At 38.2% G+C, this 20,626-nt stretch overlaps 1 protein-coding gene across 1 annotated transcript in view; it reads left to right on the forward strand.

Moving 5' to 3' along the window:
- The window catches only part of B4GALT6 (beta-1,4-galactosyltransferase 6), a 61,935-nt gene extending 49,404 nt beyond the window's left edge, over positions 1 to 12,531 (forward strand). The window contains exons 6-9 of the mRNA XM_081078219.1: positions 4,373 to 4,560; positions 7,984 to 8,106; positions 8,392 to 8,493; positions 8,983 to 12,531. Coding sequence (XP_080934345.1) covers positions 4,373 to 4,560; positions 7,984 to 8,106; positions 8,392 to 8,493; positions 8,983 to 9,130 — 561 coding nt within the window. The 3' untranslated portion in view covers positions 9,131 to 12,531. The remainder of the gene's footprint in view (positions 1 to 4,372; positions 4,561 to 7,983; positions 8,107 to 8,391; positions 8,494 to 8,982) is intronic.
- The last annotated feature ends 8,095 nt before the right edge of the window (positions 12,532 to 20,626 follow it).

Genomic DNA, 20,626 nt, shown 5'->3' on the forward strand with positions numbered 1-20,626 from the left:
TTATCACTTTATCACCTTCACAAAGCCCACTTTCATTCATTGAAAAGAAGGGAATACAGCAGTGACAGACCAGGTAAGGCCTCTCCTGTTCTTGTGAGGAGAGACGGGCAATAAATAAATATGTGATATGTCAGGTGGTGCTCAGGGCAGGGGCAGGGCAAAGAGAGCGGTGAGGGCAAGTAGAGGTGCTCTTTTATACAGGGTGTTCAGGGAAGGCCTCTCAGAGGAGGCGAGGTTGGGGCAGCCCCGAATGATGTACAGCCGTGCTGGTGATAGGGGGATGTGCATTCCTGGTATGTTTGGGGAACGAGGGCATGAGGGGAATGTCGCTAGAGTGATGAATGGAGGAGAACGTTAGGGAGGAAGCAGATAATGAAAGACCTAACAGGCCAGGGTGAGGATTTGGATTATCCCACATGAGGTTGGAAGCTCTAGAGGGTTTTGAGTAGAGGAATGGCATGATCTAACTGTTGTTTTAAAAAGATGACTGTTCAGAGAATAGACTGAGGGGAACAAGGGCTGAAACGTGGGCAGTTAGAAAGCTCTTGCAGTTGTCTGGGTAGGAGAAGATGTTGACTTGGGCTGCTGTGGGAAGAGGTGAGCAATGGATGGGTTTGGGGCTACGTTGGGTTTAGAAGTGATGTTATTTGCTGATAAGTTAGAGGTGCTGTGTGAGCGATGGAGAACAGTTAACAGTGATGTCACGGTCTTGTACGAGGATGTTCCCATTTTCTGAGCTATGGGAATCTCGAACACTGCGACAGAGGAAAGGAGCTTAGTGCTGTTGGTGTTGTTTAGGGATTTGCTCTTGCACGTGTGTGTGTGTATGTGTGTGGTGTTTGAGGCAAGAGTGATGCCATGATCCTCACATACATACATACATGGTGATTTCCTTCAGCTTTTTAAGTGCCTTACTTAAAAAGTAATGAATGGGCAGCCGAGGATTCTCAGATTTTGAAGAAAGCCTCCACCAGAGGAGACAAAACCAATCGAACAAAACGGTGTGTACAACATAGAGACATTGGAGAGAACAGAGGAAATCTTAAAAGAACTGAACGACAACAGAAATTCATAATCAATATTCACAGAGAATGAAGAAAAAAGATAATCCATGAAACAAAAACAGGATACCATAAAGAAAGAATAATCAGAACAAGAAAGTTATTGAAAATAAAAATTTGATAACTAAAATGAAACTTTCAACAGAATGGCTGGAAGATAAACTTGAGAAAATAACTCCTAAACTAGAAACAAAACATAAGAAAACCAGTCTAAGAGTACCAACACATCACAGGGTAACCAGTCTCTATGATGGCCTCACGGATCCTTGTATCCTAGTATCCAGGCCCTTGTGTGGTCCCTCCCGCAATGAATAATGGCTGACTTGTGAGGGCAGCCCGATTGCAGAGTGACAGCATGTGACTTTGGAGGGTAGGTCATAAAAAGTGCTGCTTCTGTCTTGGTCTCTTGGATCACTCGCTCTCGGGGAAGGCAGCTGCCATGTCATGAGGACACTCGAGCAGCCCTGTGGAGAGAGAGTGACTTGGCAGCATTGTCTTGCCGATCCTGTGAGTGAGCCAGATGGAAGTGCATCCTCCAGCTGAGGCCCAGACACCATGGAGCAGAGATGAGGCACACGAGTGCATACTGTGCTGTCAGAACTCCCTATCCACAGATGCTGTGAGCATAATAAATGGCTATTGTATTTTTAGCCACTAAGTTTTGCTGTGATTTCTTACACATCAGTAGATAGCTAATACACTCACTAATCAGGGTTCTGGAAAAATATAGCAGAAAAAAATTGGGGTGGAATGGAGGACTGTGGCCCAAGAAATTAATATAAGAAAATTTTCCAGAAGCAAAGACATGAGTCTTCAGATTAAAGGGGACCAAATGTACACAAGAATAATTTCTGGGTCCATTGTGAAGCATATTATTTTGAAGTTTTAAAAAAAATTTTTATTGGGGAATATTGGGGAACAGTGTGTTTCTCCAGGGCCCCTCATCTCCGAGTTATTGTCCTTCAACCTAATTGTGGAGGGCACAGCTCAGCTCCAAGTCCAGTTGCTGTTTTCAATCTTTAGTTGCAGGGGGCGCAGCCCACCATCCCATGTGGGAATTGAACCGGCAATCTTGTTGAGAGCTTGTGCTCTAACTAACTGAGCCATCTGGCTGCCCCTCAGGAAGCTCAGTGGCAGATCGTTGTCTTCAATCTAGTTGTGGAGGGCGCAGCTCACTGGCCCATGTGGGAATTGAACCAGCAACCCTGTTGTTCAGAGCTCGCGCTCTAACCAACTGAGCCATTTGGGCCCCCACAGAAGTTTTAAGAATACCGATTAAAAATGGAAGATATCAAAAAGATTCTGTAGGACAAATTACCAATGATTATGTATCATAATCGTATGAACCTTCTCAGCAATGCCGATAGCTAGAAGATTGTGGATCCATGCCTTTAAAATTCTAGGGGAAAGTAATTTTCAACCGAGAACTTTTTACCAAGCCAAAAATGTCAATCAAGTGTGAGGATAGATTGATGGCATTGTCAATCATCCATTAACTAAAAAGTTTTTGTTTTTTTTTTCGTGGATGTTTACTTAGGAAGCTGCTAAAGGAGGTGCCTTTTCTGAGAAAGCCAGGCAAAAAATATAGATGATATAGAAAATGAAGGACGAGTCCCAGGATGATAGTCGTCCATGGTCAGACCAGTCCAGACGGCACCACGAACTGAGGGCAGTGGGAGTTGGAGTTGGGCATGGGGCATGAAGACTTGATAAATGATTTGAGGTGTTTGAATGATTACATCAATTATTAATAGATACAGGACATATTTATGGGGACTTTTGTATAAAGTAATAATAGTGTAGAAATAATGTAGAAAACTAATAATAATGTAGACAACTAAGAAAACAAAAGGCAGTTATTAATCTCAATTTGGGAAAGAAAGCAGAATCATAATTCACTCAGCACTCAAGCAATATTTCCACAGTCCTAATAATGTAAACACTATAGATTTCACCAAAGATTATGATATAACTATATTGGGAGAATAGATGGTGGAGCAGTGTGGTGGTGTAAATCCTCAACAACCATGATAAGAAGTCAGTAAACGATGTCCAAAGTTAATGAAGCAAGGAAATATCAGAACTCTCATTATCTTGAAATATGGTAAGCACTGGAATAAACTGCTAGAGGAGTTGGAATTTATTGCTTTTGGAGGATGAAGACGGGTTAGGCATAGAACTTCTTATTTTTATTATAAGCCATTAAGTATTGTCCACATTTAATAAAAAACAATTTTTAAAACCTTGAAGGAAAGTAGTTCAAGCTGATGTTGATATACCGGTAATCACATTATAATTTCACTCCCTTTCCCTTTTATTCCCTCCATTTCATTGGTGAAGAAAGAAGCTGTAAAAAGTAAAGTGATTTCTGTTACCTCCAGTTAGTGAAAGACCCAGGGCTGAAAATGAGTAACTTTTCACTCCTGAGGCAGCAGTCTGGTGGTGACTACATTGTATATCTCATTCACTCCCGTCATAATCCTTTTAAATATTTTGGGAATCAGAAATATTGCTAAAGTATAGGTAATTGCTGTTTAATATTGTTTAGATACAGAATGAAACTTTTTATTGCTAATGCACCTTAATGTAATTTCCTCATAAAGACAGGTAAATGGCTATAATATAGGAAGTTGGGTTCTCTGTAACAAGTTTCCATTTTTTTGTCCCTTAAAATACTCTTGGCGTTTATCATAAGCAAGAATAATAAAAATAGGAATGGTTTGTTGCCTGGGCATTTTAATATATTTTCTCTACTAATAAAGGAAAATGGTTATAATAAAGGAAGTTTTATGTAATAAGTTCAAATTGTTTTTGTTCGCTAAACCTGTCTTTGTCTTTATTATAAGCATTAGTAATACAGAATTAGCCCTCCCCTGGCTTTGTTATATAAGAGAAGTTAACGTTTGTTGAGTCATTTTCAGTTTCCTGCTTTTCTTAGTCTTGTCAGCACATGGAAAGCTTCAGTAAAAAAATACAACCCATACTATTTTTAATGACTTTATATTTTTCCGGTTATAAATAACCTATATCTTGATGTATATGAAGGAAAACAGAAACATAAATGATGTCATTGTATAAATGTGGTGCTTGACCAGTGGACTAGACGACAACATTGTTTTCCTGTAGGTTACCAAAGTATAAAATAACGCAAGTACATTTAAACGGTATATTTGAAAATCCTGACATGTTTATTATTGTATGGATTTGATTCATATGTGCTTATTATTTGACTATAGTTTAACAAGTTAGAAAGTATAGAAAAAAGTCAGGTGACAAAGCCTGAGTCCGTTTCTGTTTTTCTCCCTGTGAAGACCGGCACACAACCTTTTAACCGTGCAATGCTCTTCAATGTGGGCTTCCAAGAGGCCATGAAAGATAGCGTCTGGGACTGCGTCATCTTCCATGATGTGGATCATCTACCCGAAAACGACCGGAACTATTATGGATGTGGAGAAATGCCACGTCATTTTGCAGCAAAGCTGGATAAATACATGTATATGTAAGTGATGTGCGGTCCTGCAGCTGTTGTACAACGTGCTTGTAGAATCATATCACTGAAACGGCGGCAGCATGATGTGCCTGCATCTGAGAATGTTCCACGGCCTGAGGAGCATCTTTAACTCCAGCCTGTCCTCCGAGGGAGCAGGACGGAGAGTCGCTTGTCATCCATCTAGGGACTTCCTCCTCACACAGAGGTTTGAGCGTGGGGTGGTGGAAAAGAGAGATGCTTTCTACATCAAGCAAATGTGGATTTAACTTCTGGTTTTGCACTTAACAGTTTTAGGAGTTGTTTAGTTACTTTGTATCTCTGAACATTGGTTTCCTTGTTCAGTGGAGTAATAGAGCCCTTCCTTAGGGCTGGTGAGTGCTCCCATGTGCTGGACCTGCGCCCCAGGTACATACCATGTTTCCCCAAAATAAGACCTAGCCGGACAGCCAGCTGTAAGGCATCTTTTGGAACAAAAATTAATATGAGATCCGGTCTTATTTTACTACAAGACCGGGTATTATATTATGTTATATTATATTATATTATATTATATCCAGTCTTATATTACATAGACCGACTCATATTAATTTTTGCTCCAAAAGATGCATTAGAGCTGATTGTCTGGCTAGGTCTTATTTTCAGGGAAACACAGTAGCACCTGTTGTCTCCCTTCTGCTTCCCCTCCCTTAGTGATGTTTTAATGCAGTGTATCTTCTTTCTAAGCTATGGATTCTTGACTTGCCTTTAATAAGAAGAAACAAATTTTTTCATTCTCTGACTGGAGATAACTTGAAATGTGAACAGTCATTGAATCTGTGACAGTAACTTAAATTAACATCAAAGTATGTAAGTCTGACCTGGGAAAGGGGATCATAGTTTTCACTGGCTAACGGAAGTGGAGAGAAGAGAAGATAGCCTGGAGCAGGGGAGATGTTGCCTGCTGCAGAGAGGCAGTGACCTGACCAGGAGAATCAGCCCGAAAACAGGAAAAGAACGGCTTTGTTATTTTTATTGTTTTTGCTGGTCATGGTCGTCATTGGAAAACCTCTTCCTTAATGCCGCAGTATCTGAACTCCAAGCCTGGCGTTCCCTTGGGGAAGTCATCCAGGTTCAGGATCTGGTTCTTGGCATTTATGGAAACCCAATTTTGATCAGCCTGCTAGACTCAAATTAGATTCAGTGTAATTGATTTTGACTAAAAAAATCTCATAAAGGTCATATAAACTAAGAATTCTAAATGAATTGTTTTACTTGCAAATATTAATTTCTAATGAGTAAAATGTTTATATCTGCCTAGACTAATCCCAGGGACAGTAGGGTATGTTGGAGGTTTGAATAGAAATTCAAGTGGTAGCACAGGGAGAATGGTGGGGTCGGGAATGGTGGGACAGTGCAGACGTCAGCCTTGGGACAAAGCCTGATGAAGCATCTCTGCCCCACAGTGGTACTCACTCCCACTCTGATGGCAGCTGACCAGAAAGCTCAGGTCCCCAGGTTAGTGTGTCTCTCCCTTTTGGAAGATAAACACTACTAGATTTTTGCTTGTTTACAGTTTCTATTCTTTATCTATTCATATCTTTATTTTTACCTAATCTTTTTTCTCCTTGGCTTTATGCATTGATTGTTTCCACTTAAGCAGAACAATAAAGGGAATTAATATGCATGCCAGTTTATACATGTCAGTACACACACACACATACACACACACACACACACACACACACACACACACACACACACACACGCCTGCACCCCTACCTATCTACTGATCTCAGGTTTCTTCCAAACCGCTAGTCTGGGCAAGAATAATCCAATTAGTGAGGGAAGCACAACAGAGCCATGAATGTTTATTGGCTCTGTTGAACCCCAGCTGGTGTTACTACTAGAATCCTAACTTCCCAAGTGCAAGCCTCATGAGGTCTCTTGGGACACCATGGTTGTCTTTGGGGTCTACGTGGCTGTTACTCTCCTGGGGAGCCTTAGGTCCAAGGCAGGGCCAAGATTGCTTTCTCCTGCAACCCTAGAGTTCCATCCAGGAGTGGTCTCTCCCATCTGCTGTGACCACACAAGATCCCCACTGGCAAAACAGCACTTCTTTCCCATAGGGAACAAGGTGAGAGTCCCTCAACAAAACAGTGGAATCCCCTCTTTCTCAGAGGTGGCTGTGGATAGGGTCTGGGCCAGATTTCCTTCAGCACGATTCTCAGATGCTATGCATGGTCGTATTTTCTCTGCTGGCCCTGCACACTGGCCTGGTCCCTTCAGGGACTCTAGCACGCTACTCCCCACTAGCACATTTGGGGCCATAGTACCATTCAGGTCTGCAAATCTAGGGGTGCTACCTCAACATGAGAAAACTAATCTAGGTCTAAATGGATAGCTTAGTTTGACAAATTCCTTAGAACATGAGTTAAGGAAAGGTAAGGGAAATGAAATCCAAATTTGAAAATATAGTTATTTCTCTGAGAAAGACAAATACTATATGATGTCACTTACATGTGGGATCTAAAAAAAAAAACTGAATTCAGATACAAAGAACAGGTGGGTGGGATGGGCGAAATGGGTGAAGGTGGTCAAAGGTACAAACTTGCAGTTATAAAATAAATAAGTCCTGGGGATGTAATGTACAGCATGGTGACTATAGCTAACAGTATTATATATTTGAAAGTTCTTAAGAGAGTAGATCTTAAAAGCTCTCATCACAAGGAAAAAAAAAATTTTGTAACAGTATGGTGATGGATGTTAACTAGACTTATTTCGGTAATCATTTCAGAATGTATACCTATATTAAGTCATGTTGTACACCTAAAACTAATACAATGTTACATGTCCATTATGTCTCAGTTTAAAAAAGTCTTTTTAAAAATATTGCATTAAAAGTAAATGTTTGTAAATATCTATGAGTATTTGGGGAGTATAATCCAAACAGATATGGTTGTTGTAGGAGTAGCCACTTGTCATTTCAAAATTAAATGCTAGACTTGTCTTTATAATTTATATTTATCCTGGCCTATATACTAAATAATGTATTTATAATTAAGTTCAATTAAGCTAGAAAATTTTATTGGTTTAGCAACATCTAAAATTGTATTGACAGCTATTGATGTACTTAATCAAGTATACTTTGGTGTGAAAATATACAATTTTTGAACACTAGGTTTAGTAACAATACTAAGTATTAAATTTTAATTACTACAGTTGTTTTATTTTGTGTTTTACATAACACATTTAGGTGTACTTGTTTCACTAGAATACAAAAATATTTTGTTCCTTGGTGTACTTTACATTTCCCAGAGTGTGATTTAATCAACAGATTTATTTATTTGGAAAATAGAAGTATATTTTGCAAAGCACATAAGACTCGAAACTTGATTTCATGTGGCAAACTGTTTTGATTTCATTTTAGGATGCTATCTTCTGCTTTCTTTTTAGTCTTCCATATAAAGAGTTTTTCGGTGGTGTAAGTGGACTGACAGTGGAACAATTTAGAAAGATCAATGGTTTTCCTAATGCCTTCTGGGGATGGGGAGGAGAAGATGATGACCTTTGGAACAGGTATGTTGAGATCAACTTGCTTAATAACAGAATTTCTATAAATTTCCTTTCTTTTAGGTAAATTGTACTTTGCTAATTCAAGAAAAGATTCTTTGGGATGGAAAATTTTTGAGGTTCCTAAATCTTATTTTGTGTTTCTTCTTTTTTTCATTAAGAATGCCTTCTAAAATTATTGACAACACATTCATTAGAACATTCTTTTGTATTTTAAATTGAACTCATGGAATCAATTTTTATGTCAGATTTTATTTCTTTATATTTTCATTTCCATATATTGTATTATAGAGTTCACTATGCTGGATATAATGTAACAAGACCAGAGGGGGACTTAGGGAAATACACATCTATTCCTCATCATCACCGAGGTGAAGTCCAGTTTTTAGGAAGGTAAGTTTAATGTCCTCTTATAGATACCAAGGTTGCAAAATTATTTAATGTATGAAAGATTTTAAAAAATGCATTGCACCCAAAAAAGTCCCCTGAAGGGAATTTTCTGTCAATATCATTTTTTAGAGAAGTGAAGCACTTTTGTGCTTGTTTTGAAGAGATATGCATATATCTACACACATATGTGCATTTTCAAGAGCCCAGTTAACGATTTTTATAAAAAGTGTTTTCTTAACGTAAAACTTAATACATTTTCTTTCTTAAAGATGTCTAAGTTGTAAGGGTACAGAATAATTTTTTCAGGTGGCATTTTGAGACTCGTCAAAATGCTAATTTACAGCAATGATTTAGAAAGATTTTTAATTATGTATGAGAGTCAAAAATTGTAGAGCTTTAAATGCTTTAATTTATAAGAATGATCTTGAGCATTATTCCTCCTCAATTTTTCTTTTTGCACTTGTTTCTGTTACTTTTTTTCTAACACTATAGGTATAAATTACTAAGGTATTCAAAAGAGCGTCAGTACATCGATGGGTTGAACAATTTAATATATATGCCAAAAATACTGGTTGATAGGTTGTATACAAATATATCTGTAAACCTCATGCCAGAGTTAGCTCCAATCGAAGACTATTAAAACAAGTCGCTCTCCTGGCAAGATGGACCACAATGCTGGCTCATAAACTTGGAGTGCACGCTTCCTGGAGGTCAGTGAAGGGATGTGTCCCAGTGCCTCGTTCTGTAAGAAGAGCCGGCATCCTCAGTGTTTCCAGTGTGGGATTGTACAGTCAGCCTTCTTCCTCCCATCCTCTGCGCTGAGACACACCCCCATGGCGAGCACTGCAGAAGCCAGATGCCATTGCTTAAGACTGGAAGTTAAGAGAGCTCCCTACAAAGAAAAACATTTTTATACTGAAATCTATAATTTAATTCAAGAGAATGCTTTATTTCTGTTTAAACATATTTTGTACATATGTGATGTAAATGAATGGGTTCAAATTGTTGAAAAATAAGCTGTGTTGCAGTTTTGCATGTAATTGGTTATGCCTTTATTGGACTTTTATAGACTTTTTTATTTGCATGGGAAAAAACAATGTAAATTTATGTTACGAAACAAAGGTTAACCCTTGTGTGAAATGAAGGAACTGTCAATAATTGACAGCCAACTACTACAGTAAACTATTACACTAGTTTTGAGCTTTAGATCTTCAGCCTTCTGTGGGGAAGAAGTCACAGCTTTCTTAGGGTCTTAAAGGGTAAGAAGAAAGGGCTTAAACAGCTTTTCTTCCTACCAGCATTACCTGTATTTTTCCTTGCTTGCAATCTCATCAGATTTGCTAAATCACAACCATATTGTTTATGCATATTGCATGAGTATTACCAAGAAAATCTTAAAAGTTGTGATGTGACATGATGTAAAGGAACTCTTTTTGTTAAATGTCTTTCATGTACCTCTTGTGTGTCAGGGACTTTGTGCCTCAAAAAATGTTCCCAAGGTTGTGTGCGTTTGTACACTGTTTTTTGTTTGTTTTGCTTTTCAGTTCATAGTGGACAGCACTTTTATTATTTCCGGTTCAGAAGAGCCAAAACATTTTTTTCACTTAAAAAAAAAATCAAAATGATTTGTTTTAAAGAATGAGTTATAGAAAACCCAGTAGTACTTATAATAAACAAATGGTTAGACTGTTAGATAAAAATTTAAATGTTCTATTTTTATGAAGATAAATGCTTAATAGATAAAAACAGATTTTAAGTTTAATTCTCAGACTCATAGAATTTCAGGTTTAGCAGGGTTTCATTTTAATGTTGGCCAATTTCATTCAAACTATGTATTGTTTTCACTTCTAAGCAATTATATCTCTGTTGTTACTAAAATTCCCTTACTGAATTTAATAGAATTACATAATCAGTTATTTAAATCCATTAATGTTTTGAGACACTTCTCAGAAAACAGGTCTTCCTACCTGACATCAAATATATTACTTTATCTTAAATTTGGACGAAGTTTTTATGACAAAATCAAGCATTATTTTTACTTTGAAAATGATCAATTGTTGTTAACCAAAGACTCTTTAAAATATCAAGATATTTTCACAAATTTAAAACAAAAAAATGTATATGTATAAAGTGAATCTTCAACAACAGTAAAGAACACTAAAAATTTATATTTGAGAGATGTTTGATAACATTTGCCTCATGAATTATTCACCTAAAACAGAAATATGGCTATTTATCTCAGGTTATAAGTTTAATTTTGAAGTGCCATTTTCTATGGCAATATTGGTAACCCAATGACTACAACCCAACTCACAAAATAGTTGAAATTCTCGTGCTTTGAGAAAACTGGTAGCTCTCTGTTATGATACGAAACAGAATTTTTTCACATTTTTTTTTTAGAAATAATTCCAAAATATGTCTCATTTATTTGCTTTTACTGAAAATAATGAAAAATTAAACCTTTTGAAAAGTAATATATTTGTTCTTAATTTGTGTATCTGTTCATTTTCTGTGTCTCATAGCCAATGCAGTTTTTTAATTCAATGAAATGAAGGAAAGTAAATTGGGAAAGTTAACATTTGTTCATCACTAACAGGATAGTAGGGGCACAGAAGCAAAATTAATCCATATAATAATAAAATAATTAAATATTTCAGTTGTGGGGAAAATTAGGGCTGTTTTTGGGTCTTATCAGGAAAACTTTTTTTTTTTTTGTAGTGTGGAGGTGCCCACATTTTAGAATCTTTTCATTATATACACTTTACAATTTTAAGAGAATTCAGTTCTACTACAGTCTGCCTTATTTTTATGGATTAAATCTAATAGTAATTTTTGTTTTAGGAATGGGCCTGAATATTTTGCTTCTTTCTAATTTGAATGATATGTCATCCCTTGAAAACCATCTCATAAGTTGGCTTTTTGTCTTTTGTTTTTGTTTTGCCTGTTAAGTGCAGACCTAAAATTGATTTTTGCCCATAAATAATGACTTTTACATGTTTCAATAAAGTGACAGTTTTGACCAATTATCTTTAATGTATGAAAATAAATCTATTCCATAAAAATGAACAAATGCATTGCAAATGCAAACTTTCTTTATAGTTATGTTGGTGGATTTATTAGTGAACGTGTATTCTTGCCTACTTTATCAGGTGCAATGCTAGCTATGTCTACGGAAAAAGTATCATTTCATTTTTAAACAAATCAAGTTAAGCAAGTTGAAACCTTTCCAAAATTATGAAGACATGCTCTTATAACTTATTCATTGTATTTCTTAGTCTCAAAGTCTAGACATATATGTATCTGGACATACAGCTATTATTACGAGGTCCCTATAGCACTACTGGGAAAGTTATATAGTGCCTTTCAACTAGAGAAAGTAGTAATGATTAATGGGCCTGTTTGTAGAAAAAGGAAAATGTTCACATGTCCTGTAACATTGTGTCTAATTCATAGTGGAGATAGTCATTTAAACCTTTGCCAAAACTAGGATTTAATGGATATTTTTTAAAATCTAAATTTAAATTTCTGTTTGTATTTTGTGAAAAGGTGTTCAGTAAGAAAACCTTGTTTACAATATTATGTAAGTATGAAGTTACGTATTAAAAACTTGCTTATCCTCCTTTTCCTAGTCAAGAGATTAATATCTCTTTTAAAACAAATTGGACAAATATGCAATAAAATATTCTCCCTCTTTTGAAGGCCCCTTCTGAGAGAAAGAAATTTTGTGTCATTTTATTTGGCCTTTGCTCATCTCTGTTACATTTCTTTATGTATTTTTTCAGACAAATATTAGCACTCTAGATTTATTGCCTTTTATTTGCAAGTATGCCCATTGAGAGAACCAAAATGGCCATAGTGGTGTTTATCACAAAGAGGAAGTGTACTTAAGATTAATTTTATTAAGATCTGAAAGGCTTTCACATAAATGCACTGAAATAAATGCTAGTTATTTCTTGTACTCTTTTTTTTTTTTTTTTGCATCTCATGGAAATGTTTGTACTTTTTTATCATTGTCTTTTATGAAATATAATGTTCTAAAGACTTTGTGTGATGATGTAATTATTTTCTTTCGGGAACTTTTTTTGAGTTATCTGGTTTTTCCTTGTTGTATTTGTTTTCCTAAATTTCAAGTGAATTTTTGATGAATACCTTGGCTACACTAGGATTGCAACACAAACATAAGACTATCACAGCATCTGCCTTTGCAACAGTTTCAGTTAAATACATTTAAGTATCACCTCATAGCTTTCTCCCCCAAAGAGACACAGTAATATTTAAATGTTTGTCCTTGATACAGTTGGGAATCTGTTATATCAAGATGAATATTTAATGAGCCATTTTCAGCGTAACTTCTCCCTGTACAACTTCAATGAATTAAACTAGTATGTTATGGTCAATTCCCTTCTTGTTTTTCGAATGTCGAGTAGCATTGACAATTTTTAATTAAGACAATCAAATCTCAGAAATACCTAGGGATTAGATTTGCATTTGGGGTAGATTGTGAGAGCATGGCTTTTATCAAATTATTTGTAAGGAACTCAAGTATTAATTTTTATGCATAGTATCAGTTACCAGGATATTGTCACTATAGATCACAAATAAAGCCAATCATTAAATCATAATCATTTAGTTATTTACATCATGCAGAGTCATAAAATTGAGTCAGCTTAGTCTGCCCCAGGTTTCTACCTATGGTATTAATGTGTCTTCTGATGAAACCTGCTGACTCAATTTACTGATCTTATATCTTGAGGTGTGTGTGTATGTGTGTGTGTGTGTGTGTGTGTGTGTGTGTGCTGTCTTTACACACATAGATTTAAGGTTGTGGAGATATTCTGGCCCAAAATTGTTTTATTCAAGAGAAGATTGTTCGTAAGGAGAATGGACTGTATTGATCTTGATTTAAGTAACTTACAGTAGTGCTATCCCTCAAAACTATACTGCAAAGAAAAGAAAAATATATGAGTTGAAAAATAAAACTTGTATCTTTCTCAACACATTCCTGTAACATATTGTGGTGGCTCTGAATTCCATTGCTAGTTGAACCTTCCCAATTCCATCAGTTGAAGTCTGTGCTCTGGAGGGTATCGGAGAAGTATGAGATGTCACCTATCCTTTAGGAATTGACTGTCTTCTGTGTGTAAAACTGATAGAGTGGAAACAACTGAAAACCCACATGCTGTCAGATGAAGTGCTCAACTGTGGCCTTTGCACACGCTTGGTTTTATAATTCACTAATGGAATGTTTGGCCAGTGGAGCAGCTTTGTAGGAGCAGATTTTCTCCTACAAAGAATATTTCATAGCTGTAAGCATATGCTTCAAAAGAGATCATTGTTCTTCTGCAATGGAACGTGAGGATTTGTAGTTAATTTTTAACTACTGTGTGGAAGGTGGTGGTTATAAGTAAAGATTCGGGAATCAGACTGATCTGAATTTGCATTCAGTGATCCACTGTCATTAGCTGTGAAATTTTAGCAAATTTTTAAACCTCTGTGGCCCCCAGTTTCCTGATCCCTCCATTGATAATGATAGGAACTACCTGAGGATTGTTGAAATGATTAAATTAATCCGAAGAAGCACCTGACACACTTTGTAAAAACTTGGCTCAGATTAAGTCGGTTTTCAGCTTTCGAGTAACAACCTTTTTTTTCTGGCAAATTGTTTCGGGTTATAGAGAATGGTATTGCAATCTTTAATCCTACCAGGAAATGAAGTCGGTGATTAACCTAAATCCAGGGTAATGTATGTAAACAGTAAAACTGGCCAAAGTGCACAATTAAAATTTAGCAGTGATCATCATGAGAAGTGTAGCAAATGGGACTCAGGCTCTGTGTTCTCAGAAGGTTGTGTGATTCTAGGTGGGTGACGTGGAAAGCACCTATTATAGAACTTAGCTCATGGAGGGCATTCAGTCACTAGTACCTTCTCTCAGTATTACAGCTGAAGAAGTTAAATGTCCACAGGGGCCCGAGCGCCTGCTTTTTCTCTTCTCCCTTGGCTTTTGGGTTTGACTTTTTCACCTATCCTCTTCTCTTGGATTTTCTTGGAAGACTCTTCCTGTGCCTTCCATTCTCCTCCCTCTTTCTCCTCTCTTCTGATCAATAACTCATTTTCTAGGACCACTTTCTAGCTCTGTCCAGTGGAATGTTCTACGATGATGGAAATGTTCTATGGCTATGCTATCCAATATGGTAGTCATGAGTTACATAGGGCTATTAAGCGTTTGAAATGTGACTAGAGCAAGGAAGGAACTGGATTTTTTATTTTGTTGACTTTTAAATAAATTTTAATAGCCACAAACAGCAGGTTTTAATTGTGCACTTTGGCCAGTTTTACTGTTTACGTTCATTACCACGGATTTAAGGTAACCGCTGACTTCATTTCCTGGCAGGATTAAAGGTTGCGATGCCATTCTCTATAACCCAGCACCATTCACGTGGACCATGCAGTGTACGTGCGAAGCTTTCACTACATGGTCCCCCAGGTATGTGGAGTCAGGAGACCGTATCTCCAGCGCAGAATTCTTAGCTTCTGTTCCACATTATCAACTTACTGGTCATCTCCCTCTGCTCGTTCACAGAAATGTAAAACTCGGCATGTCCCAAGCTGAATTTAATCATACGCCCCTCCCAAACCTAAACCTAGTCTTTCTCCTGTTTTATCATCCGCTTGGCAACCCAAGGACAAATTCATGAGCCATCCCCTCGCTTTCTCTGTCCAGTCAACATTCACTCTGCCTCTTAAGTCTCTTTCCGGTCTATGTGGTCTTTCGTTTCCACAACTACCCAGAATCTCCCCAGTCTTTTCTTATTACCAAGGTGTGTTGTCTTCTTTGAATCCACCCTCCACTTTGCCGGGAAAGTGTAGCTTTTGAAATACTACCATGCTTAAAATCTTTCAGTGGCTCCCCATGGCCTACAGGACGAGGTCCAAGCGTTTCGGCCTCTCATACCAGGTCCTTACTGACTGGCTTCTGCTTGCCTCTCCAGAACCAGCACCTCACTGTACATTCCTGTCGCACCCTTTCAATTCTCTGGCCACCTTTGGACTGCACCCCATGGCCAGTATCAGACCCCTTTGCCTTGGCACACTATCTTTTCTATCCTCATCCACCAGAGGATCTATCACGTATCTCTTAAGACTCAGTAAGCTCTTCTGGAAGCCTTCTCTGGTTTCCCCGAGTAAAATCGGCCACTTGTTCTCTTGAACTCCTGCCCCACAATACATGAACCCTATGAAAGCATATTTTATGCCATTCATGTATTTGTTGGCACTTTTGTGTTTCCCCCGAGGACTTAGCCCTTTGAGAGCAGTGGTGCGTGTCATTCATTTTTGTACTCCAGCATCTAGTGCTCAGTGAGCGAGTGATTCTGTCAAGGGAGCGCCGTTTGCCATCTAATAGGATAGAACCCTCCACAGCATTCTAAGTGACGGTTCCATTAATACATACATGCCATATCTCCTACCAAACTGTGTTCGGTAGGATCAGTGCCTTAATTATGCCTATTCAGGGCCATCAGCCAAATGCATTTTGCCCAACGTACCAATATAACTAATAGACAGCTATGTTCATCATTTTTATTCAACATATTTTTTTAAATTAAAGTTTATTGAGTGTCAAGTTACATAGGTTTCAATATCAACATATTTTTAAAATTTAAAAATATTCACTAAGTTTTAAAACATTAATTATAGCAAAGAATAGCAAAAAATTCACTGCCAATATGTTTATTAAATAAAAAAATCAAATATGGAAAGTGAAAGTCACCCTTCCTGTAAAATAAATGTCACAAAACACTAATATAATGATGGAAGAGTTTGAGAGCAGAAGCTGAAAACAGCTGTTTACCTATCAAAGAGGAGGTATTTACCTCTGGAACAATTTCCACCTGAGGTACTTTAAAAAATACATCTCGCTCATCCCCAAGAACTTTTGTGACTTACTTTTACACAGTCCTTCCTCCCCTTTTCCCCTTTCTTTACCTGCTCTTTCCTCTCATTCCTTCTTTCCCACCACTACTGTGGTTAGAATCAGGAAAAATCATGGTGGCTATTAGTTTTCCTGTAGTTTTTGTGAAATCCTCCGAGTGCTTTTGTTCAGGCAGAACAGGGTCCCCATTCTGTTGTGAAAACAGAGTTTCCCTTCATTGTACTCTTATCCCTTGACCTTGTATAAATGTCATTTTGTGTAGGATGATTAGATAGTCTCTTAACCTGTCTAGTAACTTCTGATAGCCTTGTCTCCAATCTTTCCAACCCCAATATTTTTAAGCATTTGTTAAACTCCTGCTGTGTCTCAGGCAATGTGCTGAGTGCTGAGAATGAAAAAGAAAGTTTCTGCTCCCCAGGTAGGCTACAGCCAAGTAAGGGAGATGCTTGCCAAGGGCTTCTCAAGGGCCAACCACTTTTTCTTCTACATATTTTGTAACCTACTTGGAAATCCATTGGGAAAATGGGCAAAAGTCTTGGACAGATCACATGAGGGGAGTTCGCACAGAGTTCCCCCCAGAGACTCTGAGGGAGAGCACCACCTTGATACGATGGAGGAGGTAGGGGAGGGGGGTCAGGGTTCACCCTGGCTTTTCTTGGAGTTCTCTTTTGGAGAAGAGACAGGTATATTTCAAAGGTGTCCGCCTGCTGGCCTTTGCTTTCCTAGGTTGTTAGATTACAGACAGCAGGCTTTTCTTGGAGGGGGGCATTTATTTTTCTTTTGGTCTGCTCCTGTTGGCATTTCTGAGGTACAGATGTCTACCTCCCAGACTGGGATATCAAGGAGGCAAGAAAAACAATTCCTGGAACACACAGCTGGGTTGATCCTTGAGAATCTGGGTCTCTCCAGGCCATTCACCTTCTTGAGTCATCTTTAGAGTCTTCTGGTTTGTTTGTATGTTTGATCATTAGTGGGAGAAGAAAATGGAATGCGTTGACCCCATGTTGTCCAACTCATATAAAAGTATCACATAAAAAGAAAGGTAAGGAACTGTGCTGTATCTTGACTGTATGGCTGTCCGTATGGTGGTTGTGACATCGCACTATAACTTTGCAGGATATTACCACGGGGAGGAGGACTGGGGAAAGGGTGCAGGGATCTCTGTATTATTTCTCATAACTGCATGTGAGTCTACAGTTACCTCACACGAGGACATTTAATTTAAAAAGAGGCGAAAAGTCATATATGAAAGATGATGGACTCCACCCACAACAAGAGAGATGCAGATGAAAATTACATCGAAATACTGATTCTGACCTATTAGATTAGCAAAAATTGAATTTTCACCCGCACTTGGTGAGGCTGTAGAAAACCAGGCACTCTCATATAAGATGCAAAATGTCACAACGCCTGTGGAGGGGAATTGAGCAATACCCAACAAAATTACTAAAGCATCACACTTTGTCTTAGAAATCTTTTTTAAGGCATCTATCTGAAGGACACATCTCTACAGATATGAAACAACATATGAATACGTTTATTCATGGAGGTGTTATTTAGAGTAGATTGGAAGCACATGATTATCTACCTAGAGGCAGTTGGTTGAATAGGCTCTGGTCATCCACACACTGAAGTACTCTGTATCCATAGAAAAGGGGGCCCAAATTCCATATACGGATACATACTGGTTACCAGGCTAATGGTGTCCTGTGGGACAAAATACGATTCTCTATACAAAGTGCTGCCTTTTGTGAATGAAATAAGGGAAGTGAAAATGTATGTGTGTGTTTGCTTCTTTTTTATGTAAGTGACTGGCAGGACAAACCAGAAACTAAGACAAACAGTGGTCTGTGGGGAGAGGGAGGCAGTGGGATTGAAGGCGCAGGGATGGCAGTGAGACACATTCAGTATGATTTTATGTAGTTAGGTACTGGAACCAGGTCAATGTTTTTATAATCATCAGATAAATTTTAAAAGCAACCTCTAAATTAATTTTAAACAATCAAATTTTAAAAATGATTTGGACAAAACAGCACAAATGTTGTGTGGCGAGTTTGGTCTTCATTAACTAATGATTAACCTTAGCAAGTAGAAAGAAAACAATTCCTGTTTGTTCACTTTCCTTGCTGCATTGTATAAATGTCACTGATGCCCTGTTTGCATGTTTCCCTGGGTCTTTCTTCCTGTTCTTACTGTGCATGTTCTTTTTGTGTACACAGTTGACTTTGTATTGTTAACATGGGGAATGTAGTAACTACTGTTTCGTGGCTGTTTCAGTAGGTTTGGCAACCATGCCCATCATCCTTTCCCAGAGAGCCTGCCTTACTCAGCTCCTCACAGGAAGAGTTACACACACCCTAACTTCCCTGGCCACAGCTCACTGGGCAAGGGTCAGGCATCACCCAGAGAGAGCACAACAGTGCCCACGGAAAGCAAGTGAGAGTCCTAGCAATTTGACGGCACATAGTGACTGAGGAAGTGGGTGCTGAGCCCAATTTCCTTCCTTGTGGTTAAGTGAGCAGAGAAGCTGGTCTGCAAGGAGAATGAAGGGGACTCACATTATCAATCACGCAGCCCAGAGAAACATGTGGTTACTTCAGTTCCTGATTCCTTTCCAGACCCAGTATCTGGTGAGGCCCAACTGTGTCTGTTCCATTTGTGCTCTGTGAGATTCATATAAATAAATCCCTTGTCATTCAAGTTAGCTGGACTGAGTTTGTGTTTCTTAAATAAACTCCAGTGGAAACACTCCATTTCTCTTTTAGAACGATTTTTGACCTTATTAAAAACCAATTTTGATTACGTCAGTCAACATTACAAACTCTTTATAATCAAGTGTGTTCAAATGTACATAATAATAGCCCTACTGGGATGAGACATCTTTGAGGACAAGAACCATTTCTTTTTAATCTTTACTGGCACGCTTATTGGGAATGCAACAAGTATTTGTTAACTGAAGCTTTTTTCTATGTTAGCCCTTAGAGTATGGATTCTGTTTAGTAAAATTGCTTTTCTCTAAGGCAGTAGAATGTAGACTCTCAGGGGATACAGTTTCAGTTTGAGTTGGATTTGAGGAGCTATGGATATTCTGGAACAACTTCCCAGAGATATGGTCCTCCTACTTCCTTGTCTAGGAAGTCCTGTAAAGCTGATTCAGGGGCTGTCCAGGGTTTGGGAATGGTTTCAATGGATGGTACTCTTGGCTAGTGGGTCTCAATGCTGGGTGATATTAGCATCACTTGGGGAGCTTTTAAAACTAAATCCCACTTGGGCTGGACCTCCAGACAGCTGATTTCATTGGTCTGGGTTGGGGCCTAGGCATGGATATTCTTTAAATATTCCCAACTGACTCTAAAATGCAGCTACGATGGAAAAACATGGCAGTAGACACAACCTAAATTGTTCACGTAGCCTTGCAGCTGATGCGTCCTTTTCAAACAGATGTAGACGTTGGTCCAGGCCTGATCATTTGAGACCATGATTCTCCAAGTGTGTTGGGCTAGTAGTGGCAGTGTCTCCAGGGAACCTGCTAGAAATGCCAATTCTCAGGCTCTGGCCAAGCCGTCTGTATGGCCCAGCAATCCGTAGTTCCACAAGTCCTCCAGGTGACTCTGATGTGTGTTAAAGTCTGAGAATCACCGCTTGAGGCCAAAACAGGCTCGGGTGGAACAAATGGAGTTTGCCTTGGTCTATACCTCTTGTCCTCTGCTTGTTGGGTCATAAATTGTTATCGTCTCAGAGAAAAAGGTGCTGGGGACTCATGACAGACCATTTAATCCGACAGTTATCCTGACTAACTTTTTGAATTTTTCATAGGATAATGTAGTCAGTTCACAGAGTTTCACATAGATAAAAATATTTCACATATTACATGCGCAGAATGGACCAAGCACTTTCTAAACTCAAATATGTCATTATTGGTCTTCACAACTGTCTAGAAGGAGTGAAAGTAAGGATCAATTGAGAAGCCACAGGAAAGAGGTTCAGTGACAAAAGAGAAAAAGCTAAATGCTAAGTACTGCTGCCCATTCAAGATAAACCAGGAAATAGAGGTGATTAAGGAAAATTTGAAGGTCTAAGGGAGTGGAATAAAAAACAGTAGGTGAGAAATTTTATAAACCCCAGAAACTTACAGGCCTTATTAAAACTTTTCTAGAAACTAATTCCGGACTCTAGACTTTAATTTCAAAGAAGTCCAACAATTT

This window comes from Rhinolophus hipposideros, assembly GCF_964194185.1.
Source record: "Rhinolophus hipposideros genome assembly, chromosome: 17".
NCBI lineage: Eukaryota > Metazoa > Chordata > Mammalia > Chiroptera > Rhinolophidae > Rhinolophus > Rhinolophus hipposideros.